This window comes from Poecilia reticulata, chromosome 11, assembly GCF_904066995.2.
Source record: "Poecilia reticulata chromosome 11, P_reticulata-male-v2, whole genome shotgun sequence".
NCBI classification, from domain to species: Eukaryota; Metazoa; Chordata; class Actinopteri; order Cyprinodontiformes; family Poeciliidae; genus Poecilia; species Poecilia reticulata.
The window spans coordinates 2,030,296-2,057,607 of NC_088840.1; the positions used below are offsets into that span (position 1 = coordinate 2,030,296).

The 27,312-nt window shown below is 39.4% G+C and overlaps 1 protein-coding gene and 1 long non-coding RNA gene across 2 annotated transcripts; both read right to left on the reverse strand.

The window, feature by feature from the left end:
• Positions 1-1,096: 1,096 nt before the first annotated feature.
• lrrc3b (leucine rich repeat containing 3B) lies at positions 1,097-19,501 on the reverse strand. The gene is made up of 2 exons (XM_008421251.3): positions 19,116-19,501; positions 1,097-2,309 (listed from the first exon to the last, which is right to left on the reverse strand). Exon 2 carries the CDS (start codon positions 2,161-2,163, stop codon positions 1,381-1,383), a length of 783 nt encoding a protein of 260 aa, XP_008419473.1. The 5' UTR covers positions 2,164-2,309; positions 19,116-19,501; the 3' UTR covers positions 1,097-1,380.
• A 6,759-nt stretch (positions 19,502-26,260) lies between these two features.
• Positions 26,261-27,026, reverse strand: LOC103471951 (uncharacterized). Its single transcript, XR_534770.3, has 3 exons — positions 26,651-27,026; positions 26,418-26,533; positions 26,261-26,339 (listed from the first exon to the last, which is right to left on the reverse strand). It is a non-coding gene; the product is annotated as an uncharacterized LOC103471951 (long non-coding RNA).
• Positions 27,027-27,312: the final 286 nt, after the last annotated feature.

Here is a 27,312-nt window from a genome sequence, read left to right on the forward strand (position 1 = left end):
ACTTCAATACAAACCTGTCTGACAACATGAAGTAGGCTAAAAGATCTCCAAAAGTAAGACATTGCCCTGATTGCCCTGATTTAAAGAAATTCAAGAACAGGTGACAAACACAGTCATTGACATCAATCTGGAAAAGGTTACAAAGCCATTTTAAGGCTCCAGGACTTCAGAAAACTACAGTGAGAACCATTATCCACAAATGAAGAAGAGATACATCAGTGAAGAAACTTCCCAGAAGTAGCTGGCCAACCAAAAGTTACCTCAAGAGGTCAGTAGTGACTCATCCAGGAGGTCATAAAAAAAAAAAAAATGAAAATCATTTGAACTCTGCCAGGCTCACTGTCTCAGCTAAGGCTCATGACTTAGCAGTAGAAACAAAAGAATAGGCAAAAATGGCTTCCCAATCTTAACCCATAGGAGAGTTCTGAGGACATACCTAGTAGATGACTAGATTTAAGTCCAACAGAGATGCTGTGGAATGACCTTAGACTGGACATTCATGCTAAAAAAAACTGTAAACACTAAAGAAATCTGAAAAGGGGCAAAAACTCAAAGCACTGTAATTGCTTAGCATAAGAGCTTCATCCTCCATCCAATCAACATGAACCTAACAATGAAAAACAGAGCTGCAACACTCAGAACTGCATAAATTCCAACATACATATTTTTTAATATAAAACACATTTATCTCTGGCAGGAATTAGCTTTATTGGAATTTAGTATTCTATGTTATTACCCTAAGTTGTTATTTTCAAAAAAGCCTGGCAATAAAACGGGTCTATTTAAGAGACAGGCCTGCTTAGTCAAAGGCTGGGAGAGAGATAAGAAATATTTTCTTCCATTTGCTGTAAATTATACTATAAACTGAATGTGCTCTGCTTCCATGCTATGGTTTCAGAGATGATGAGACTTTTCAGCTGTTTGACACTGAAAAATAGGGGCTTTGATTAAAGGTGTATATCATATCTTGTCTTAAAACTAAATATATATATATATATATATATATATATATATATATATATATATATATATATATATATATATATATATATATATATATATATATATATATATATATATATATATATATATATATATATATATATATTTATCATTACCTAAAACCTAAAAAGCCATTACCTATTTCAACCTGAGATTACATTTTTCAACTGTTGTAGTGTGGGTGTTGTTTCATTTCTTGCCTGATTTCACTTTGAACATAAACTCAGCCTGGTAAAGACATACGAGAAAAGTTCCAAAGTACAAACCCTTCTGATGCTCACAGAGACTGAAGTTTGAAGTAGTAAACACTATAAATGTGGGTCCTGATGCGTAAACATTTCATTGAGTCTGTGATGAAGAGTCATCATGATGCTGCTGTCAGACAACAGTGCTGATGTCGTCAGCATCATCAGGTTTCTTGGGCTTACTGGGGAGAGACTTAAGGTACTCCAGGTGGCGCCGGGCGTCCTCCTGGTTCTGACGAACATAATACACCACATATGATATTACCATTGCAAACCAACCAAACATGGTGACCAGCATGGCATAGTCTGTGGTCCTTTTTGCCAGGTTACACAGGTCAGTGTCAACTGCCAGGAAAGGTCGACCCTCCTGATCAAGAAGTTCGGAGCTCCTGCAGAGGACCCTGGCTGCAGCCTCGTGGTTGTGAGCCATTCCTCCAATGGCCTGCTGGAGGGCGCAGTCGCAGTGCCAGGGATTGTCATCTACAATGATGCGGGCCTTCAGTCGGGCAAAAGCATCCCTGTGAACGCTAGTGATGCGGTTGTGGGAAAGGTCCAGCACCTGTAATGTCCCCTCAATGCCACTAAAGGAACCTTCCCCTAAAGTTTCCACTGCATTATAAGAGAGGTTCAGTTCCCTCAAAAGCCGGAGTCCACGGAAGGCTTGGTCGGGCACAGCACCTATTTGATTGTGGTCCAGCCTCAGGAGGACAGTGTCGACTGGGAGGTTGGGGGGAATCTCTTTGAGGCGGGACTGACTGCAGGTGACGTTGAGACCGTGGAGGTGGGGGTCGCGTAGACAGCTGCAGCCCTTTGGACACATGCTGGCCGAGGGGAAGCACAGGGCCATGAGGACAAGGCTCTGGAGGAGCAGGCACATGGGGATGGAGCGCGACAGCCACAAGTCCAGCAGAGTCATACTGACCGGCTTCTAGCAGCATCCCGCCTGGGGCCGCAACACCACCACTGGTCCTTTACACACATGGCATAGTGGCTGCTGGACCTCACACTCCACTCGCTACAGATACTGGTGGATGAACTGGTCTCATCATGTTGTGTTGGGATCTGGAATGACATGAACAGACAGTCAGTTGAGACATGTTATCCTTGTTATTCCTTTTACTGGTTCTGATTGTATGCAGAGCAGGAGCAACTTTTCTCAGTGTCTCGCCTTGTATGCCTTTGGGTAGTTTTGGCTTTTTTGGATATTAGTTTATATAAACTGTTTTAATCTTAATTAATTGTACTTAGTAGTAATAGTCTAAAATTAAACTGATATTGATTCCTGTTCAAGAGAACCTTCCTATATATAAAATATGATCACTAAGTCACTTAAATTGGTTTTATTGAACTTGAGATTTTTGCCGGGAAAATAACTTTTTATTAATGACTTCATTACTGAGCATATTCTTTATATATTTGTAACAGAAACATGGTTGGATGAAATAGTGAGACAGCTGTTAAGCCACAATAGCTTTGTTTTGGCTATGCATAGCTATTAACACAAACATGGCGGTACAACTGGTTCCTGAAAACATTGGACTTCTAAGGCATAAAAAGACATTTATTCTGGCTCATACAAAAGAAAACCTCCAGTAGAGGCAGGATAAGATGCTAAGTTTATCTTAAAAGTATGCATAACCTGCATATTACTGTGAGTGAACACTGAAATTCTGGAAACTCTGAACAACCTCAGACTGTTATGCCAGTAAGACCCTTGGAGAACATTGCTTCCATTCAACTTGTTTGGTAGAGAACAAAATAGGTAACTTAACGCTGGATATGACATCAAACTGTGACTTGAGTAACTGCTGTGCCATAATTCTGACTGAGACATGATTAAACTCCTCTATTTCTTTTAACCCTTATAATTGTCAGGCTGACAACATTCCGTTTGGATAGGGGCAGCACTAAGCGGTAAAACCTGAGGTGATGGTGTTTGCATCTACACTAATAACAGCAGGTGCAATAATGCCAAGGTGGTCTCATCTCATTGCTCTCCAGATATCAAGTTTTTGACCATGAAACACAGACCCATTTTTATGCTCAGGGAATTCATCATCATCATCATCATCATCATCATCATCATCATCATCATCATCATCATCATCATCATCATCATCATCACTACTGTTTCCATCTGTCCTAATGCCAGATGAAGAGGCTCTGAGTGAGTCTACAGTTCCAGCAGGGACTTCCAAACTACACATCCAGAGGGTGTTTCCACTGTTGGCAAGGACTTTAATCAGGCCAATGTGAAGACAGTGAGATGCAAAGGGAACAGAACGCTGCATTGAAATGTGGCAATAGAGAAGTCATCCATGATTTGGCGAACACCAGGCGCATGTGGTGTTTGATGCCCTCAACAACACTCCAGTAAGGAAATCCACTCCTCAACCAGGTTAACTGATACTCAGACTTGCGACAGCTGATGTTCAGAAGACCTTGAGAAGACACAACATGCATAAAGCAGCAGGTCCTTATAACATACCGGAACTGGTTCTCAAGAACTGTGCTAATCAGCTGACTCGCATCCTAATGGACATGTTTGGCACCTTGCTAAGCTAGGTTCAAGATGGCCATCATCATACCAGTGGCCATAATGTCTTCACTTAACGACTACCGCCCTGTTGTACTCACTCCCATCATGTTTCTAGTTGCTGGTGAAGGATTACATCATCTCAAAACCTCCCTCCTCTTTTGAGGACTCCAGTTTGAGGGTTGGTAAGAATGCTTCAAGGGTCATCTCCCTCAGCACTGCCCCCCTGTGTTCTGAGCCCACAGCTCTTCACCCTGATGACCCATGACTGCCATGCCAGGTTCAGTTCGAACTACAGACGGTACTACAGAGAGGAGGTGAAACATCCTGAATGTCAAGAAAACAAAAGAAATTGTTGTTGATTTCAGGAAAAATCAACCAAGTCACCCACTGCCCCCCTCCTCATCAATGATGCTACAGTGGAGCAGGTCACAAGTATTAAATTCCTTAAAACATGCATGACAGAATCAAGGCAACAGTCCAGGTCTGTTTTTGATGAGGGAACACCATTGTAGCATGACATATACCCTTTAAGAGTTTTGTTTGATTTCATCAGGGGCATAATAATTCTGTATGCATATGATTTGACACATAGTGTAAGAGGAACATCAGCCTTATTTTCAAATAGGATGAATTGTATTTTTGTTATATACAGCATATTGAATTACTAATGTAGTGTCTGATAACATATTATAGCTTTGTCTGATAGCATATTATAGCTTAAGGCCTCAGGATTATTTGTAAGACAGAGTTTTGAGCTGAGTGACCAAAAAAGACAAGACATGAATGCATAAAGATAGTCGAAGCCACAAGCTGCTGCATGAAAAATGTTTGCCTGCAGATAAAACTGTGCTATAGATAGCTGCAGTTGTATGTTTAGAGGTAAATAAGCCAAATAAGGGAAGCTGAGTGTGCACTGTTTGTATTCCTATTTGGAGAATTCGACTTTTAGGATGGGTACACAAATCTGTGATGGGCTTGTTTGACATAAATGCACCTTTATTTGTATAAGACCATGTCAAAAGAGTCTTCTGTAGAAGGTTCTCACATAGGCACAAAGACAAGATTCATGCAGTCTACACTTGGATCAGCTTACATGTGTTCAACTTATCTTTGCCCATTTTCTCTTTTAACATACAAAAAGCTGCCCAGTTTTCATCTTCCAGAAACTGTTGATAGGATGCAGATAATTGGACAAAGACAAGAACAATAACAAACGTGTAACTGGTATGTCAGGTTTTATTTGTTCTCACTCAACATTAATATGCCTAAAACATATCAATGTTTTATGCATTAAAAACATTGGTTTTTTTTAATGCATAAAAACAATTTCAGAAATATAATTTCTGAAAATTAGATTTTCAGAAATTGCTAAAACTAACATACTAATAGTAGGTTGCTACAGCTGTTACACAGCCACCCTGTGGTAATCTGAGAGACATACTGTCCACAAAGTGACTCATAATCTTGCAGTAAATCTCAACAAAGTAAGCAGGTATTAATTTACATTCAGCGAAGAGCATAGGTGGCCTTCACACTTCCAACCTGCAAACGGTGAGCTGACCACCTTCAGGAATTCACCTGCAGTTTTCACAATAGAACAACTCACTGTGTTGGTTCATGACAGCTGCAGCAGATGGAAGAGGACAGGGCAGATCAATACAACCACTAAAGACAGTGATGTTTTCTACATGAAACTTTAACAGGTTCCAAACAGGAGAAGCAGTAGTGAGAATCAACCTCCTTCATGGAGGTAACTATCAGTGTTTAAATTAGAATACTTACTGACAGTAATACATTTCATAATCTGCATGTAATTTAGCATGAAAGAGAAAAAGAGAAAAAAGGCCACCATCATTTTTAAAAAGGAGCCAGGATTTTTATTTGTCTTTAAGGTTTATTCATTAAGCTGAAAATATAGACAACCTTTATACTTGATATAAAATCCCCTCCTTCTGTCGGCTCCATATGGCAGAAATGTGGCAGGTTGTGAAAACCTGAACACTGAGCTCCTGTTGTAGTTATCTGCTGGCAGAGGAGCAACACTGATGTCCAACAATAGACAATCAGGAAAAAAAGACAAAGGGTGGTCTGTTTACAGCAGAGACCTCCCAGAGCCTCATCAAGCTGCTCGTCCAGCTGCTCTCCCTCAGATACACTGTCTCTGTTCAATGTATAAAACCCACATGGTGCACACAGACCATTCACTATTGTAGCACAACATTCAGTGATTCACAAAAATCATTTTATGAGTGATCTCAACTTGATATTAATTAGGACAAGTCATAACACCAGATAGGAAGAACAACAGCATTGACCCACAGCTGCTGCAGATCCACCTCTTTCTGTCATCTAGTGGTCATGTGACCCAGCAATGTTTCAACAGTGCATCAGTTTACAGGGATCCCACCAGGATTACGCCAGCCTGGCCATTGCTTTCCTTCGCAATTTTGCTCCATTCAAATCTCACCTTATAGTCAGTCAGCGGAGAAGTTCTGAACAATGATGTTGATTTTTTGCTCTGTTTTAGAAGTTGTTCAACTCCTGAACAACTTCAGAACAACTCCTGAAGTTGTTCAGGAGTTGTTCAACAACTCCTGAACAACTTCAGGAGTTGTTGAAACTGCCTGAAGTTTCAACAATGGCAGGGAAGGAAGTGAAGGAAGCCGTTCAGTCTGTGTTGGCCGCACTTCCAAATGTTAAATCAGCATTAACAGCCACCTTGTTCAGATCATCACTTCTCTGTTCACAGTGGAGGATGGTTGTTTACAGCGCAGACAATTTCTGCTAAGCTTCATAGCATTGAACTGTTAAATTACAGGTCAATGCCAAACTTTAGTGTTTAAGTAAATTGTAAAACTTCAACAGAGTCCACACCTCCAGAAACCAATTGTTTCTCAATAGCTGAGGGTCCATACCCTCAGGATGAACCATAGCATAAAACAAGGGGCTGGTTTTTACCAGGCTGGATGACGTTGATGACGCTCTCCTTTATTCTTTTATGGGGTTAGATTTGTGCTGACCACACTAAGCATCTGGATTCAGCCTCAGAGAGTGTCAGGAACTGGCGAGGTGACCTCGAGGGGATTGACTTTAGAAGGAAGATCCATCCACATGTTCCCTCATGTCATAATCTCTGTGACCGTCTGATCATTGACCTGCCATCAGCTCTGCTGCAGTGCTTCTCCTCTATCATCTCAGCCGAATCTCTGGTCTTTTTGTAACACTGACCATTTTTCTGACATATGAGAGGGTCTCCTGTCAGACACGTTGCGTGGCGGGTAGAACCAAATACAATAAAGAACTAATAGTGGGTAGAAAGAAGCTAGCAGTCTGAGCCAGCAACACCTTGAGCACCGGCCCTTTTTGCTCCTTGCCTCCAAGTGCCCTTTTGGTCAATTTTTTATTTATTTTTTGGTATTATTTCCGAAGCCCTCTTCTGACACATAAAAACATGTGCTAAAATTCTTTACTTTTTTGTTTCTTTTTTGTATAACATAATAAGCCGGTCACCTTGTTACCTTTGACCTTTTGCCCGTGACGCAAGACGCAGTTGCCTCTCGTGCAGCTCGGAGTCGTGGTTTAAGCAGAGAGGTAATGAAATACAACAGACACTGACAGGCCTCTGCGTCTGCCTTTCTCTGAAGAACTACTGAGCGGGAGGAGACAGCGAGGTGAGGAAAAACTGTTCTTATCTATCGATTCAGTATTTTTATCATACAGACATTAGGCTGTTGTTGTTGTTGTGCTATTAGCAAGCTGCTAGTTAACGACTTTGCTAGCAAAGCAAGATAACTAAAAAGCTTCTTCCCTGTATCTTTAATGATATCAGTCATTCTTCAGTATCGCTTATGCAATAAGGGCACATCACCCATTCAAAACCAATCATCTCTATAATGGATATATGTCCGATCTTCTAATTTCCTTTGCTGCATAATGTATATTGCATTTATTCTGGCGTTAGGTAAATGTATCTTGAAGGAGAATAACACTTAAATAAAAGTCCAACAAGGATATTAATTTAGAATTAAAAATAACTCATCCTGAATTACCACTATAGATATAATGAATGTAATAAAAGTGACATTAATGAAGGGGAAAAACTCAAGCCAGACTTTAAGTAAGCTTAGGGTCTGGTTCACAGAGTATGAAGTTAAAATTGTTTCCCAATTATTCAATGAAAAAAAAAAAACTAACCTCAGTTAAGTAAAATAAAATTGTAGTCAAAACTTTTGGAATTGTAATGATTCCTTTAAAAGAAAAAGTTTTGTTTAAAATACTTTTTTAAATTAAATAACTCATTTTTACCAAACATAAACATTTATTTGCACACATCATAAATATTTTGTTGTGATTTTAGGCCCTGCCCACGATATCATGTGAGAATAACAAGCAAAACTTTGAGTCACAAACAAAAACAAATAGCAAGAAAAGATTTCTGACAAGCGCAAATAAGTTTGTTTTGCAAAAAAGAAAAGTCACTTCATGAGTCAAAAATGTGTGATTTACATTGTTTTTAAGCAAAACTCAGTAGGCTTTTCTCATGGTGACATGCATTAAGAATTCAATTTTTGCTTTTGTTTTTTTTTCTTTTTTGTGCAGTTCCACGTTAAAGTTTGATGCAGCTCTGCTTTCCTGAATGGACCATCTTCATCTCCACTGCAGCAAACAGGCAGCTCTTTTTATAGATTACAGTCACTAAAAGGTTGCATTGTGCCCTTGTTTATATTTTTAACAGTGTAATTCTGTAAAGACAAAATATGTAAATCAGAGCTAGACCACCAGCTCTGATCTACATATCTTGCTAAATTGCGGGTTTGAATATTGCAATACCTTCCTATAACAAAATAGACCTGCAGAAAGAAATTACTAATAAAACATCTTATATATGCATAGTGTTATATGCTCTACATGGAGATGTTCGTTAGCTTTGATTGTATATGTCACATTTTTGTAATTTATCATTGTTTATTAAACTCTGAAAGCTGAGAGGCTTTGTTAATATTCTGTCCTAGAATGCGGTTAGATGGGCCCTTTTTTTTGTTGTTAAGCACCTGCCCCTTTAGTGGTCTCTGCACGGCCCTGCAGAGCACTAAGCACAGAAGGAAGACCAGAGATCCAGACTGCCTCAGAGCTGATGGCAGGCTGACGATCAGAGGCTCACAGAGATTATGACATGAAGAAAGGATGTGAGCAGAGAACATATGGGAGGATCTTCCTTCTAAGGCCAATCCCTGTGGTCAGAGGTTGAACTCACAGGCTTCGTGTGGTCGGCATCAGTGGGAATACTGATGAAGTAGACAGCACCATTCTATACCTGTAATAAGTCTGCAGAACTGCAAAGGTAGAAACTGGAAAACAGGTAAACTGACTATAAATTCTGCAAAAGCTACAGCAGCAGTGTTTATCTAACAAATAGTCAGTTCATGTGAGAGCAGTTATGATTCAAAGACATCAAAAACACATAACAAGCATGGTCAGTGAAGGTCATTACCTTGTATAATTAATTTGCACTTCTTTTTAACATAATTTTTAAATTATAAAATATTTAATATTTATAAATATTTCTGTTTATAATATTCTAAAGGGAAGATTCAGCGAAAAGATATGAGAAAAATGTCTATGTACCAAGGAGGTTCGTGGATCTGTCCAAGAACACTAAACTGACTATTTTTCTAAACTAAATGAATAATTGCCTTAATCATTACTTCTCCACTTCTGTGTCAAATGTGTTATATCTGTGGAATGGAGGAGAAAGGAGCATAAATTTGACTTTAGGATCTTTCTTGTTAAGGATGGAGAAAATCCAGATGTTAAGTGATTTTTAAAAAAGCCTGTCTGATAAAATGTTGCATAAGTCCAAGACATTATAGGGTATGGTGAAAATAATCCCTCCATTTTTTATCAAACTACTGTTGATTTTAATGTTTGAGACATTGGATGAGAACCCAAGTCTTTGTCTGTTGGACCTCCAGAGGGACTCTGGTCCCTCCAGCCCAGCTGTGAGATCCAATCCCTCCAGCGGTGGCTGGGTCAGCCCCGGGGCCTTTTGCCCTCCTGGAAGCACCCAGGGGAACCGTACCTGGTACCGCAACACACCTACTGTAGATTTCTGTCTGTCTATTTTCATTTCAATGAGTTTGGGTGGTAAACATTTTAAAAACTGCTGACCATCACTCAGAGTTAAACTGTGGCAGTCCTTGTAGTGAGTCCATGCTGGCATTTTCCAGAGTGGACTGAAGTGACTGACGCTGACAGCGTTACAGCCACACACACTGTGTTACTAAAAACAGTGGTGCCAAAGGGAATTTGAAGCCATTAACTTGAAGTGCCTCTCGGTTGACGGGAACATGCCACTGTCTTCCAGCTCTGTTACAGAGGAAGGTAGGAAACTATGCAGAGCTTACAGTGTGGCTAACATTTACATATCTCTGATTATAATTGACATTCTTGATTCTGCGTGGGAAAATAACTTTTTTCAATAGCAAACCAATGTCGTCTGCAGGGTCAAAGCAACTCACGTGATTCTTCTTGCTGAATCTGTAGATCTCAGTCACCTGTTACTGAGCTCTACTGCTGTAAAACAGTGTGGAAGAAGACATTAAAATGCTAAAATTAAAACAAAAAATTAGCTCCAACATATATCCTAAAGCAGAAGTCCTAAAATCAATACCAATATTACTTAAGAACTACAATAATAAAACTATTTGTTACAAAACACTGAGTTAAAACCTCACAGAAGCATTGCTTCCACTGAGCGATACCGATCCTGGACCCGCTCGGTTGTAGGTCCATAGGACAACGGTCCAGTGTGGTCAGGGTGGAGATAATGACATCACACAAAACAATCCACTGATTGGAAGACAGAAAAACATTAGAGCTTGAGACGAGCACGAGACAAAATCAGGGACAGAGGTTGGCTGTTTTGTCGTCTGTCATCAAGAAAGTCAACCTTTTTTTGACTGATGGGTAAAAAAATCCAGTCATAATCTGTTTTTACCTAACAACTTTTACAACAATTGACCTGTTGTAACCTGACGACACATTCTCACAGCTTCCTCCTGAATTGGGGCTTGCTGCAGAGGTCACTATTGTGAGGTCTTGGGCTTTTCTTATGACTGTTTCAATCATGATCTGGAGGCTGAGTCTGCGCTCTGCTGCCACATTAGGGACTGGAATTAATAGCACCACTACAGCCAAAGTTTTGGAATCATTTCTCTCAGGGAAGCAATCAGAGTTCTGCAAGACTTTCTAAATGAGAGACGTCCTGATTCCCCAAGTCCTTCCCTCAGTGGGAGGAAATCCCACTCCTGGATAGCAAGATGCACTGTGCTCAGTGTTCAGGTCTGAAATAATACTCTGATGGTTGTTTTTCTTGATTGAATGATTGATTGATTTACTTAGCTACATGGTGCTCTCTATGCATAAATTTGTAAATGCCTGCACCTAGTGGTCAGCTGTGTGAATTGTAATCTGTCTAAATGACAGATGACCTTCAGATGTTTCTGTCACCATTTAAAAAGGAAGGAGAAAAACAGCCAAAGACAGAAAAATCTTCATTTAATGCGGTTCCTGCTCAGGCGCAGTGAGAGTGGAAACACTTTCCTGAATTGGCTTACCATAAAATAGTGAAATGAACCACAATAAATCAAAAATATATCTAGTATATATGTTTGCCGTCCAATTCAAACAAGATCAGCCGAGGATAATGGACAGCTGAAAAAACAGCTAAAACATTTCTGTTTAGAGGAACATGATATGTTGGATAATTATCTTTAATGCTGTCCTGTATTGACTTAGTGGTTAAATGTTTTCTTTTATTAGCTCCATATATTGTGTTACAATCTTCCTAGGATATTGATGGTTTTAAACCACGAGTTTCTGACCGAAGAACAGTCTTTGGAAACACAACCCTATAAAATAGAATTGCCATAAATCCATATGGTGATGATGATGTGTCATATGGAACAGCAGAGTCTGTCTTCCTGTTGCTGTAAACAGAAAAGTACTTTTAACTTTTTCCATACTTTTTGAGAGCAGATCAAAATATGTTGAATGTGCTGCTGATTTCTGGCAAAACAAAAGAAAGGAATGAGCACTGTCACTTTTCCTTCTACACCGACTATACAGGAAGCGTGGGCAGTGTGACAGTAAACAGGCAAACAGAGAAAACCTTCTCTCAAGTTTAAACCCTTTTGCCCCAGGATTATAAAATGATTGAATGCTATTATTTCTAACTAAAATGCACACTACAGTAATTGTGACCTTATGAATGCTAATGTGCTTAGCATTCAGAAGCAAAGTGAATGGACTTTAATCACGGAGATGGAAACCCAGCTAACAGGAAGTTAGAATCAGTCTACAACAGAGACTGATGAGGCTCAGTGCTCTGATGGGAATGTTTTCTTGACTGAACAGGTTACCTCTCCAATGTGTGACTAATTAACAGGTTCATTCGCCACCAACTGGCCAGCAGTGTGAACCGTAATATGTCAAAATAACAGTCAAAGGTTACGTTCACACTGCAGCCTGAAGTGACCTAAATCTGATATTTGTTTTCCCCTTTTGTCTGTATCTGATCTTTTCATGACTGAACAACACAGATCGGATTTTTACAAATGTGACTCCACTATCACTTGGTTATGTGTTAATAAGTCCGATCACTATCTGATCTTTTCAAATGTGACCTGTTTCTGTACGACCAGGTCACATTCATTCAAAGATGGAACATATTTGGTTAATGAGACCTACAGTCTACACGGAGAGTTTTTGACTGTGTCGGAGGACAGAATCATTATTAGACTTTTGCTAAAATGTAAATAAATAAATCAAAACTAAGAACAGATTTTTCTGAAGGGGAAATGCATTTTAGAACTGGACTGTTGCTGCTGCAGTCCCTCCTTGTCCAGTCAGAACAGTTCAGATGCGTTCTGTTTTGTAATGCATTCTGTTTTTCCTTCAAGCTTTATGAAGACTGAAGGGTGATATTTGTGTCACTCTTTGTAAAAGTCACCATCAGCCACTTGGGACAGCGGCTGGGCAACAAATATTATCCAGTGACAAAACTGAGTGATGGAGCACAGAATAACTTAATTTAAAAATGTTTATTAATTCATCCATTCCAACTCGATAAGGTGTCTTGACTTGGATAACACTCCTTCTTTTTTTTATTGATTATGCGTCTTTCAGTGAGAGGCCCTCATTATTCAGAGCTGGCAAAAACATAAAATGTTCCAATCAAAATGTACAAAATACTTTTTGTACATGTGGGAATAATAATTAAAAAAACCAAGCATAAGATATTAGAACTAGACCCAGAATTTAGGATGTGAAATGTTTTTCCGGAGCTGTGTTCAAATGCTGATTAGAAACGTAACTGGGCTGCTGGTGGTATGAGGGATCCTCAGGGAAAACCATCAAGACGTTCTTGGATCTTTTTGCTGGTAAATGACCATCTGTTTTTGTTTTGGTACAAACCTGCTGCTTTAAAATAAACTTCCTCCATGAGAATTTAGAGCTAACAAGGTCTGTATTATTGACATTAAATGTGGGATAAATACTGTAAAATGTTAACTTAAGGGAAAGTCTGACATTAATAACACTCACATGTTAGATGCTGTCTTACAGCTGATTGTGTACTTATGTGATCATGCAGAATGAAGCTCAGTTACGAGTCTTTTACTGCTTGGACAAAAGCTCAGTAGTCTGGTGTTCGACTCAAAGTTCTGGTGCAATATTGACTAATAGTGCTACTAACCATCTCATTCCAAACACACAGCAATTATTATGTACTAACTCAGCTAAATTGGCTTTATGTTTAACGAACAGAGGGACAGTCTAAACATGTCGGTTGACACCGTCTGTACATTGACTCATGAAATCACTTCCTGATATCCTGATATGAAGCCTAGGCGTAACTTCAAATGGGAAGACACTTCAGTCTCACCTGCATTGTCCAGTCACTGCATCATGTGCCTCAGTAGCCAATCACCATCAGACCTCGCCTCATTATAACCAATCATTGAACCAGCCTCCATTCATAAAGACCTCCATCCATGCGCCCATTTAGCTTCAACCCACCTCCACCTCTCCTCCACCCTCATCCTCCTGGCTCCTTCATGCTTCCATCGTCTCTTCAGCCTCCTGTTTAAACTTTAGCTTTAATAACAAAGTTACCTAATTTTTAAAGTTCTATCAGTAATACTTTTATAACAAATTTATATCAGTAATAATTTCTTGGTTAATGTCAAGTTGTCATAATAAAGACATTTTGAATAATGTCAACTTTGTATTAAAAGTGTCATAATTTACCAAATGACGCTTTATGACAACAGTCATAAATATTCATGAAGACTTATTCATGTTCATAACAAGTGTTCTTGACAGTGTCATGTCAGTCTTATTCACCCCCCCTTCAAATAAAGTGTTACCAAACCCTTTGATGCAACTCAATTTATCACATAACCTCATTTCAATCCCTTGGCTAAACAATTGCTTCCTTGAGGTGTGGTTTACCCAAGCGCTAATGTTTGGCCATGGCATATGTAACACACCAGATCCACTGTATCTTTGGAACCAATCTGTGAACGTCCTGAAATGGCCAAGCCAGAGTCCAGACATGAATCTGATTGGATATCTCTGGAGAGAGGTGAACATGGCTGACAGACGTCTCCATCCAACCTGATGGAGAAAAATAGAGCAAACCAACAATGAGCTGAAACAAGCCCATAACCTCAATGACCCACTGAGCTGATCTGATCAGTAATCACTTCAAACTATAAATCACAATTTACAAAACATGTAGAGGGAACACATGGCCATGCTGAAAATAAAATCTGAACACCAGTTGGACTTGTACACCCAACCGCTTCCTGCTACAAAAAAAATGGAAAGAATCTGAAGAATATGCTTTTACCTGCTGCCTCAAAACTGCTTTCAGTCAAAATGTTTGCATTTCTCCTGACAGGAGGAGCTGGCAATCAGGAATCATTATCTTTCTGCGGAGAAGAACTTATTGTCCTTCTGTACGCTGCTGCATGTTTTTACCCCGTCGCTTCGGTGGCATGAATTACAGAGCAGGGTGGACTCATCACATACACTGTGACCTCTACGACCTTGTAGTGATGGTCATGAAAATGATCACATAAGACTGGGATCTGTCTTTAGGTTGTTCCAGTGTTCAGACAGCAAATGATTAAGTATGTGAGGGCAGGAATATCCCTGCTATTTAAATAACACAACATTAAATTAATTAGGTGAAAGATATCACTATGGTAATCACCACAAACAAAGGTTGAATAAGTTAACTCTAGCACACTGCATTAAAAAATGAATTCTTCAAGATTCCATATTGTTTTGCTTGTTTGCCACACCTCCATATTTCAGAACAAAAATATATGTATACAAAATAAAACCTCGGAAAACAAAAAACAGCTACTGGTATTTATTTTTTTTAGAAATAAAATTCCTGCCATCTGTGGTGTATTTCTTTGATACTTAGCATGTTAAAAATGGAGTAAATGACTTACATCCCTTTCAGTGTCGCTAAATCCAATCAGAAATCAGAACTGATCTAAAAACTGAGCGTAAGGCCTGGTGGATGGGACAAAACAACAATCAGAAATGGTTTTAGTGATTTGCGATTTGGATGTATTATCCTCAGGTGTTTATACTCTGGTTTCCATTCACATTTCTTTTTTGTTCACTTACTTAGTTGTTGCTGTTTTAGTTTATCCTTTGTGTTCAGTGGCGGTTTCTGATACGAGCGACATGGGCAACCGCCCAGGGTGGCATATTGTGGGGAGGTGGCATTACTCTCCATTATTCTCTCCGTCTTTCCATTGTGCCCCAGTTATATCTGTTGTTTCTGGTGTTTTCCTTTGTGTCCTCAAAATTTATTTATGTTTGTTACTTTCTTAATTAAAAGTAATTTTTCATCTGCAGGCTGTCTTCACCTGGGTCCTCCATTCCACACCAACATGACAGAATATGAAACCCTGAAGTTTAGATATTCAAAAGAACTGTAGCAATTAATTATCCTGGGATTAATCAATATAAATATCTCACTGAGAGAAGGTTGCTACTCCTCCTCGTTGCCCAGTATTTCCAGGAAACAAATTATGATTCCCTCCTTTAACACATCTGATTCAGATGATTATAGTTCAGCAAAAGCCTATTAAACTGAAATCAGGTGTGTTGGAGCAGGAAAACACATAAAACCTGCAGAGCGGTGTACCTCGAAACACTTACTTAGATCACAATGAGCCCCATCTACTAAATACAGGAGTAGCAGCTTTTCGAAAATCCAAGAAGTAAGGTAATCTTGATATTGTTCATGCTAACTATACTAATCAAACTAAAGGTCGTTTAAATAAAATAATCCATTTCCAAACTGTTTTGGTGGGCTGCTGTCCAGGTCACTCTCATCAATGGTTGCCAGATCTGACTCATAATTTCCAGTCCAAACACAATGTAAAAACTTCCCAACTCCAAGAAACCCAGCCAGATTTCAAACCCCTGTTGATTTGATCTCAAACTCCTCAAGGGTCCATATACTATATATATATATATATATATATATATATATATATATATATATATATATATATATATATATATATATATATATATATATATAAAATACAATTTTATTGTAATCCTGAAATCACAACATTTTCATGTTGTTGTTAAATTCTGACCAGAACTATTTCCCAGTGAGACTGCAAAGGACTTGAGTCTTGGTAAACAAGGAGACTTGTATTTGTCATGTCGCTATGTCATTTTAAATGATAAAATTAGTGAGATTCCCGTTTGTTGATGCTATTTCATAGGGACATTTCATTAACCAATATTAGTCATTGATGATGTGACAGATTCAAGACATTTCAAATGAGTGCGAGGACATGGCATTTTATAAGAATTCACAAGTTTTGGGTATTTCCGCCACACGACAATTACAACAGAATCTTCTAACACTTCCTAAAAACCTGCCATTGATTGATTGATTGATTGATTGATTGATTGATTGATTGATTGATTGATTGATTGATTGATTGATTGATTGATTGATTGATTGAAAAAACTGCCAAGGCCCAATGCGTTCCAAAGAAACCCAGTTGGGCAGAAACCCGCCCAATCTGGCAACACTGCTCTCATTTTCTTGTTTACAGGAAAGAAAACCTGATCTTTGCAAAGTCATTATGTGGAAACTGACTTTTACTTTTTTAGGTAAGTGTAAAGAAATATGTCTTCACACAGAGTGCAGTCTGGGTAACTGATCAATATTCTGGTTACCAACTAGCCAGATAAAATGATCTTTCAATGTATAAAGAGTAGAACAGCAGGAAGTTATAGTACTCATTATAATCAGTATTAGTATTAGCTGTGAAACCACCTCCACACCACTAGAGGCAGTACCAACCCCGAAAAGATGTGATTAAGGAGCAGATTTAGACTATAGAATTTGGTAAAAACTGTGAGCTTTGCTGAAGTAATTAAAGACAAAAGTTCAAATCCCTGCTGAGTGGAGCTCCTTCAATCAGCTCCTCAGCAGCTCTGATTGGTTAAGCAATGTAACGTGATCCTCTGCAGCAAGTGATGGCAAAGCGGGGTGTCATCACGACTTTACACAAGTGTGTCTTTACCTCCGCAGCAGAGGCTCCACCGAACCCCTGAGACCGACTCACCGAACCCCTGAGACCGACTCACCGAACCCCTGGGGTTCGATCGAACCCAGGTTCAGAACCACTGATCTAATACCTTGTCATGAAACATAACTGGACTCATAGCACACATTAAATCTGTAATAGTCACCATATTTAGCAGAAGCAAAGTAATAGGAGCTGCTCTTGTTTTAAACAAAAGCCATTTGATCATGTTTAACACGTTTTGTCTCAACCATCTGTGGTATTTTACCCCAGTAACGTCTATACTGTGGGAATCTTGCATCGCCCCTTGGTTAACAGTAAAAAACAATTAACTGTAAAAACATAATCAGTGCATTGTCTGTCATTGCAGTTTTTAATTTGGTATGTAGAAAAAATATAACCATAGATGAAATGGTTGTATGCTTGCAGCCATCATTTTCCATGGTTTCTATTTTCTGAAAAATAAAAATATCCTCTGATTGAACAGAAGTGATGAATTATTTCCCTCCTTTCTTCACCTGCTATCTCAGATTTGACCCTTTTTAGGCTACATAAAATTATACTTTATCAAAAGAGATTAACAGCACTTATATGCAGCCCTTAAACATATCGCTATCTGCACACACATGAATGAGAAGAGGCAGTGGAGGTGTTGTAGTGGTTTACATCATCCGTCAATAGATCCCCGCCTTGTGGCTGTGATCGTCTCATTGAAATGTCCAGGTCCAAATAAAAGAATCTCATTCCCTGCCCATCAGCATGCAGCGGTAACATCCAGCTGCAGTCTGACATGGACACAGATGCCTTCATGCCTCTTTAACTGCCGCATGCATTTGATGCATTGGCCGCTCCTTCAAAACTACAGACTGTGTGATAAGGAGCAGAAAGGTTTTCATCAGAGGTAAACTGATGAGAATAAGAACAATCACCTGCCAGACACTGCGTTCCTATTCACCCAATCTAATGTAGTTGGAACTGAAGCTTGGCAAACAACGTCACGCAGCCCTTCATTTAAAAAATTACTAATTTCTTAAAATCTGCTCTACAGAGACACACTTCTAGCTGTAAACTGCATTTGAAATCAGGTTTGCTGCCTTATAAAATTTGTCCTTAAATTCGTCGTAAGAAAACAGAAATTATGACATCTTATTTAAATAATATTTGCACGTTTGTGGATGGGTCGTATCGGACGCTGCCGCCCTCCTAGGTGCGCTTTGCCGAATAAGGATCGCCAAGAAACTGCGGATAAAGCAAGGTGGAAGTTAAAATTATGCAAAGGCAACGTGTTTTTTCCGATGCTAATGAGCGCCGAATACATGCGGTTGCTTTGCTGTTTTTTGATAATTAGTTGACAAGAATCAGAATGTTGTATTATTAAGGAGGTACAAAAATAAAAAATGAAATTGTCTTTTTTTCAATGGAGTCCGGTCCGCTCATCCCCATGAAAACATCACGCATCAGACTCTAATTGCCTACCCAAAATAAAAGCCTTTAGTTGCCCAGGTGAAACGCGAGCTAAATGCAAAAATGCCAAGTTGATTAAAAACATACATCATATTTAGAAACATGCAATGTCATCAGATCAGATTCGGGTTTCTGTAAACAATTCTTCAAGCATCTGAGAAGACAGAGAGAACAGCAAAGCAGAGACAGACAAGAAGCAACAGGCGACACAAGACCGCTCACCTGCTGACAGGCTCTAACAGCTGAGGCAAAACGCTTTTCTTCACATGGATGTCCAGAAAGCTGCGATGGCAGCCTTGCTCTTCAGGTGTCCTCCACCTCCTCATGAAGAAGTAGCACGGCGCTTTCGCATCTTTTAGTCCATACCTCACACTGAAACACCGCATCGGACTGAATGGCAAGACAGGGAGGGGTTCGTTCATGAAGTCACCGTATGACAAAGACAACCAGGCTGAGCTTTCAGCAGAAGCAGCTGTCACGACGGAACACCCAAGATGTTCTTAAATCCAGTCAATTCAAAATGACAGTGTCAACAATGACAGGCCAAGAAAGCACGGATTTAGTTCACAGTGGGTTTAGGGTAGAATCAATCAGCATGTGGCACTTCTTGCATGAATCTCTTTGATAAGATATTTTGGTTTCCACTGAAGAGGACAGACACTTGGTCCAATCCTGAAACACTTTGATCATATGGTAAAATACCATACGATCAGACTCATCATGTTCAGTTTACTTATAGAGGACTTTTGATCTTCGCATACTTAAGTCATTTCACTACAGCTCTGGAAAAAAATTAAGACACTTAAAATGATCAGTTTCTCTGATTTTACTTTTTATAGGTATATGTTTGTGTAAAATGAACGTCTTCTTTTATTTTATGAACTACTGACATGTCTCCAAAATTCCAAGCCAAAACGTAACATTTATTTGCAGAAAATGAGAAATGGTCAAAATAACAAAAAAGATGCAGCACTTTCAGACCTCAAATAATGAAAATAAAACAAGTTCATATTCATTTAGAAACAACAATATTAATGTTTTAACTCAGGAAGAGTTCAGAAATCAATACTTGGTGAAATAACCAGGAGATTTTCAATGGGGTTCAGTGCAGTGGACTCTTCTTTTTTTTCCAGAGCTGCATGTAGATAGAAAGATAGTTAAATAACAAATTTAAGTTGGCTACTGTACAAAAATATACAGTAGCCAACTATTTGTCCTAGTGACAATAATTGTGATGCAGCACAGAATTATGGGTGTGTAACTAAAGCAGAGAAGCAATGTGGGTGGTGAGGTCGCTTTTTCAAGATGCCTCTAACCTTGAAGAATCTTAGCTTCCTTAAGAAGTCCAGTCTGCTCTGTTCTTTCTTATACACACTTCACTGTTGGTCTCCAGTCTGTTGTCCAGATGGATACCATGGTGTAGGGACATACTGGACATACTGTTATGAAGTACTGCAAAGGCAGCTGTATGAATATCGCATATCAATATTTAGCATTTTTACATTGGTGCATCTCCAATTACTTTTCTAGTACTTTGTCATTTTCAGGGTCATTTCCTTCCAGATCTAAGTGGACACCTGATTTACACAGATTAACCTCATCATTTGTTCTTTGTGGCTTTTTGTTGATTATTGTTGTTCAGGATGTTCCGTATCCAGTTCAATACTTTGTGTTGAGTTTGATTATTTCTTGTGTATCTGCTCTTTAACATTAGTTTGCATTTCATTCTAGCAGTAGTGTTTAGCTCCAGTTTTGATTGTTCTGCATTCTGTTTTATTCACATTGTTCCTCTCTGTGTTTATTAGTTACCTTCTCTTAGTTTCCTTGCTCACGCTGCTTCCCAGTCTCACACTGTTTCTAATGTCATTCTTCCTCATTCCTAGAAGTTAAAAGCCTGTCATTTCCTTTCCTCTCCCTCATTCTTCTGTTGTCCTTTATCAGTGTCCTCCATGCTACTTTCAAACCCTTGAATGAGAACTTCTGTGTACAAACGAAGGAGCAGGAAGACAGTTTCAAACACAGAGGTTAATTATTAAGACTTCTTCCAGTTTTGCATTGAATTGCAATTGTCTCTTAGGTTGATGGTCTTTGCACTGTGAACATAAAGAACCAACATAAAATATCTAAGTGTAAGTATCTCTAGTATTACTCCACAGTGGTGGAAAAACCTCTACATAATTGATTGAAGTGCTTTTGGAACCCCATTAGGATTAAAAACTCAAAATAGTCGTTTTCTGTCTGTCTTCATCAGTCTGTCTTGTTGTAGGAGAAGTTTATGCCCACTTCTCTAAAAACACAAATTCAGCTCATTAAGGTGGCTGTAATGAAGGTCTTCATTACTTTGGCTGTACAACACTGAAAATGTGTGTTAAATGATGAAAGAAAGGCAGGTTGAATGATAAATGAAACAGATTGAAGTATTTTATTGATTGTGTGTTTTTATGTAGTGGCATCTCCTGGAACTGATGGTGACCTGTTAAAATACAACAAACAAAGGGATAACATAAGTATTGTGATTGTTTGAAATGTTTGAAGGCTTTGTGTGGGTGTGGCTTACCTCTGTCTCTTCCTCTGCAGGGTGTTCAGGCTAAAAGATTCCCCAGGGGCCTGAGCACCTTTTAAAGGTTCCAGAAGAGACCAAAGCAGATGGAAGAGGGGGAGCAGTAGAGCTATGCATTTTATAAATTTAATGTTGGATTTATATTTATATTGATAGAAATGTGTTTTTAGAGATGTTTGAAATGAATAACATTTGGTAATATATACTGTATTATTCTGAAGATTTTGTTAGTTTGTCAAACTTTGTTTGTGTGTATGTATTTTGTTTTACCCTGTTTCTTGGTGGGTTTGTGAATTGAAACAACCAGCGACTATAAAAGGCTGCATGTTGGCCACATTGGTGAGTGCTGCTGCTGAGACCCCAGGCCGCTGTAAGCAGGGTTGTTTGTCTGTTAAATGTTGGTGAATAAACACCCAGTGGGATTTGCACCGTTTCTCTGTCTCAAGTCTCCTTCTTCCTCCAGCCGCTAAGGGCCATTCTAACAGTGGCATACATTTGTTTCTGCACAGCTCTCTTAAAGTCCCACCACAGCAGTACAATCGAGTTCAGGCCCAGACTGCCATTACGCCATGACAGCACTTTGTTTTGGATCATGTTGTGGTTGAGTAGCTGCTGTGTTTGGAATTATATTTTGTTATAAATTTAATTTTTCTTTTAAAAAGAAAGCTAGATGACACTCAAGATTCCTTTGGTCCAATCATCAGCCAGCCGCTGTGCTTGACAGCTGGTTTCTGTACATTATTGTCAAGAGTGTCTACTTTGGTCTCATCTGTCCAAAGGATATTGTTTTTCCATCCAAATGTAAGTTTTCCTGCCAATTTTTTAAAGACAGAAACTCCTTCCTGTTAATTGTCTAACTGTGGTGTGATGTACATTTTAATATGCTAACTTTATGTTGCCTACTTTAAGAAAAAACCCCAGAGAAAAACAAATGTAGTTTTCTGACTGGTAGCAGTTTAAAGTCTCAGACAAAGAAGTCAATCACAAGTGATTATTATTTATCTGTGATTCCATTTTTACAACAAATGAGAACAACACCTTAATTTCTCCTCTTGTTCTTGTAACGATGTCTGAAGATGTTTCCATCATAATATAACACTCTGCTTATCATGATGCTCAGTAAGGCTTTGACAACTCTGTTGGCTGTTCCCTGTGTTTCAGCTGAACTGTTCATTTATCACAACTGAATCCATGAAAACATCATTAGCACAAGATGAGTTGATATTCCAGAGTAAGAGGACCAAACCCTGCTGCAGCTCACATACTTTAGTGCTTCTCCACTGATGTTAAGAGGCAGATAATAGTCAGTTACATTTACAGAGTATACCTGTTTTCACCAAGAGGTCAGTATTCCCGCAACTTGGAGATAATTATAATGTAATGCATGGATCGCATAGAGGGGGAGCAGAGGAGAGATGAGTGATTTAAAATGGTTTTCATGTGAGCTACAGCTCATTATAACATTCACCTAGTATTAGATATACAATGTTTATATACCTAGTTTTAAAGTAAACTACTAAAACAAACAGCACAATCTTCAATTTATTTTATTGGGACTTTATGTGATAAAACGAAATATAAAGCATCATGGAGAGCAAAATCGAAGAGGAGAGAAAGCAGGAGGAAGTTCAGACCGTCTCTTCCATTAATCATAAGAGGTAATATGAAATCACTGGCTAATAAGCTGGATGAACTCCAAGCCCTGATGCTGCTTCTTGTGTTTTACTGAGACATGGCTGTGGGGTCGTATCCCAGACTCCAGCATCTCTCAGGCTTCCTGACTGTATGAGCAGCGGCATAAGAAAAGGAGGTGGATTAGCAGTGCTTGTCAATAACACATGGTCTCATCCAGGACATGTTAGTGTGGAGTATGTTCTCTACTGAACTCCTAGCATTAGGTTTCCATCTATATTATTTACCAAGAGAGTTCACCAGTGTTATTTGGGCAACCGCTTACCATTGTACCTTCAGCTGTTGCCAACAGAGGTCATGTGACGCCATCAGTTCAGACACAACACCCCAGTGCTTTGTACCCAACACCCTCTATCAGAGTAAATTAGAGAACTGTGAGAAGATGTTCATATGAAGGTGAAGGAGCCCAGCAGTGATATTTTCAGGCTGCAGACTGGTTTACTCTGTGCCAGATACATGGAGAGAACCATGACAGGGTGTGTGACTGACTGTATGAACAACGCCATCCCCACCAGAATAGTGCAATGGTTCCCTAATTACAAATCCTGTATCACCAGTGAGCTAAAGGAAGTGTCAAACAAGAACAAAAACCTCCAGGGACGAAGACAATGCTCAGAAAGACTGAGATGTTTATTTTACAAGTTTGCTTTCATTGAGAGTTCTGGTCAACAATCCTTGGTCCTTAGTCAGAACTGAACATCCATAACTATGATGGAGGAAAGGTGAAGCACTGAACTTATTTTAGTTTTACCTCTAGGGGCAACCTCGAGACAAAATTGAGAAATAATTACCCAGAATGACTGTCCCGAGGTTCAGTCCTAGTAACCATAAAGTCCTAGTAACCACTTCTCCATTACATTGATTTCTGATGCCCCTAGTCCCAACAAGTCCACGTTATGCTAAGCTGATACCAATATCATCGAAATAAATTTGTATAATTGCAACAAAATGACTTGTGACATTAGAGTCAGCATTTTCTTGATTTTAAAGGGGAAAATATTCCAATAAAAAGAATAAGACATGAGCTTCATATCAAGTCCATTTTCTTCTACAAAGGATAGACTGTAAATACATTGTCTAAAGCTCCTGCAGTGACATATTATTTTCATTAAATGCTTTGTCATCACAACCATTAACTGTAAGTGGGTCCTCAGGGGCGAGATTCAGTCACAGCTGACACTTCACAGTCAATCAAAGCACTTACATGAAAACTAACCTGCCATTTATGCTCACATTCATACCTACTGGTAACATAGACATCAGGTTGAACTGCATGGCTTAATATTCAATGGGAAATGAAGTATTTACAGGGTGTCTATGGTATATCACCATCTTCAATAGCTCTTTGACGAATCTGAATTAATGAGCTGCAGCAACACTTCATTTCCTTTAGGGATTAATAAAGTATTTTTGAATTTGAATTTACTTTGAATAGGACAGCAATGACTTATTTTGTAAAATCAGAGCAGTTCTTTAAGTGACAACACAATAGGTTTTTGTCTTAATTTTATTTACTCTAAGCCATGTTTCAGGGTAAAATCAATCTCACAAGATAAAAGATATGTGACATGTGCAGACTTGTTCTTTTAAACACAGAGTGTCTGCAGGTGAGGAAGTTCTGGATGAAGAGAAAAAAGTTGACCTTTGAGCAGCAATGAACCCAACTTCTCTCTGACTGGGAAAAACTAAGTCCTAGCAGATTCTGGTACCAGTAATGTCATTATTTGAAAGCTTAATTTCACCTGAATACAGAAGAAAACTGAGAACTAAGAATTGTGGTTCAGATGAGGTTATATTGTTATATTGTTTAAATTAAGGATATATTAAAATATAATTATACATAAGGGGCCTAATCTGCAGCGATTCAAATAAGAAGTGCTAAATTACAGGAGCAAAAGAAATTGCATGCAAAGTCCTCTTTAATGAGGATTCTTCTTGTGCTGCATGCAGTCATTATGATGAGTGTCAGAGAGAGTGGCCATGAAAGAAAGATGAACTAGAATGTCATTATACAGGAGGTATAATAATAATAACAAATAAACATGCAATGTAGTTCAAAAAAGAGTGAACGTATTTAAAAGTCAATCAAATTAGCATTTTATTTTGTTTTGCACATTCATGAATATAAAATAGATTCATTCCTCCTTGAATGAATGTATTGCCCCTGCCTCATTCTTCTGATGCAATATCCTGTTTATGTGCTATTTGTAGATTACGTTTGCTCATTCTATTGAGTTTGCACATGTTTTTGTACATGCAAACGTTCAGAAGAGTTTAATGCTTGGATTTTGTGGTTACCGCTTTGGGTGAAAGTTGTGCTGGTCGTTACAACCATAAATCAGATGATGACTGGATACATTAGGTAATTAGAGAGTGAGGCAGCTGTGGAGCAGGATGGAGAGTCTTCAAGTCCAGCTTCACCAACCTGTGCTCCTTGGTCAAAGACCTTCACCCCACGTTGCCTAGCAATCTGTGTGTCTGTGTTTGAAATTAGTGTAGAAGGACAGTGACAATGTGTCCAGAATGATCAGTAAAAGTTTAGTCTGTTTACCAAGCAGATAGAACTCATAACCAAACCTGGAGAACCACACGTAAGGGACTGCGTTTAAGTAAAGGTACTTGAAGCTGTTTTATGCATCGAAAACATAATGTTTGTATGTAATGTTGAGTCTTAGTGTGTGTGTGTGTGTAGGTGTGTGGGTGTGTGTGTGTGTGTGTTTGTGTGCGTGTATGTGTGTGTGCGTGGGGTGTGCGTGTGTGTGTGTGTGTGCGTGCGTGTGCGCGCACGTATGCTTGAGCACGCATGCGCGCGCGCGTGTGTGTGTGTGTGTGTGTGTGTATCTGTACTGTCCTCCTGAAGCCCAGCTGGACATCTGCCCAGTGTCTATCTGCTGGACTGTTTTCCTCTTAGAAAAGAGTTTTCCTTATCAGTATGAGGAAACATTTTTTTCTTAACAAAATTTTATTTTCTCTGCAGTGTTGTTGTGCAACACTCCCCCCCCTTCTCTCTACTTCCCCTTCTCAGAGGAGGGAGATGTGCTACCAGCTCTCCATCTAACTGTCATGATTGAAGGTAGACTTCTAACCCACATGCAGAATCAGACCCGGAAACTACTGGTGAGTTACTATTTTTATTAGAAAAGAACAATCAAAAGGTTCTGCAGGTGATCGGTGGGTCTAGGTCCGAGTCACGCCTGGAAGCGGAGAGAACAGGTTAATGGTCTGGCCAGAGGAGGGTAAAGTGCGATGGGTGACCGGGGTTATCGGCTTACGTCTTCTTGAAAGGCTTTCCGACGGGGGAGGGGGCAACGAGCAGTGGGCTGGAGCGGGCAGGCAGGTGAGGCTCTGAGAGCTGCAGGCAGAGTCGCCGATGGGAACTGACCAGATCCTGAAAAATGAAAGAACAGAGGGCTAGTGAGGAGGGTTGACAACAGGCAGAGGTTTACTCGAGAAAACCACAAAATGCTGGCGTTTCGGTAGAAGGCTTTAACGAGCTAGAGACCACCGTGGAGGGATAATCATCCGGCAGAGAGGAGAGGTCCGATGGCTCCTTAAATCCTCTCTTGACTGATGATCCAACAAGCTTCAGGCGTGCAGCTCCACTCCAGACCACTCCCCAACGGGGAGCCGAAGGGGAGACAGACCTTTCTTAAAGAAAAGCCCAGAACCTGACACTAACGGGTGAATTGAGTTTCCTAAATCTGCTGGGATTTTACCCTGTCCAGAACTGAAGTATACTGTTTAAGCTGGCATCAAGAAAGACTAGCCTGGTTTCTGACGACCTCCCTCCAGATGTCCCACCTTCTTCACCCTGTGAATTAGCCAGATTGAGCATCCTGCAATCAACTAGTTTCACAGAGCACACCTGTTAACGGTCACTCTTTCTCTTTATTACAACTTGCACTTGTTACTGAACCAGGTTGGTTTTAGTGACTCGGGCGAGTCCCAAGGATGTTGTTTTAGTTTTGCTAAAAGCAACTTATAAAACATTTTCCACTTTTTTCTCCCAGAATCAAACTTCATAGCTACTTTATAACCGCAGCAGCTTATTAGCATTATGAAGAAAGAGAATATAAAGTCATATATTTTCTAAACAGTTCCACAATGAATGAATGGATAATTCAGTCTGCAACTGAAGTTACTTGGCATGCAGGCTGAGAATGGCCT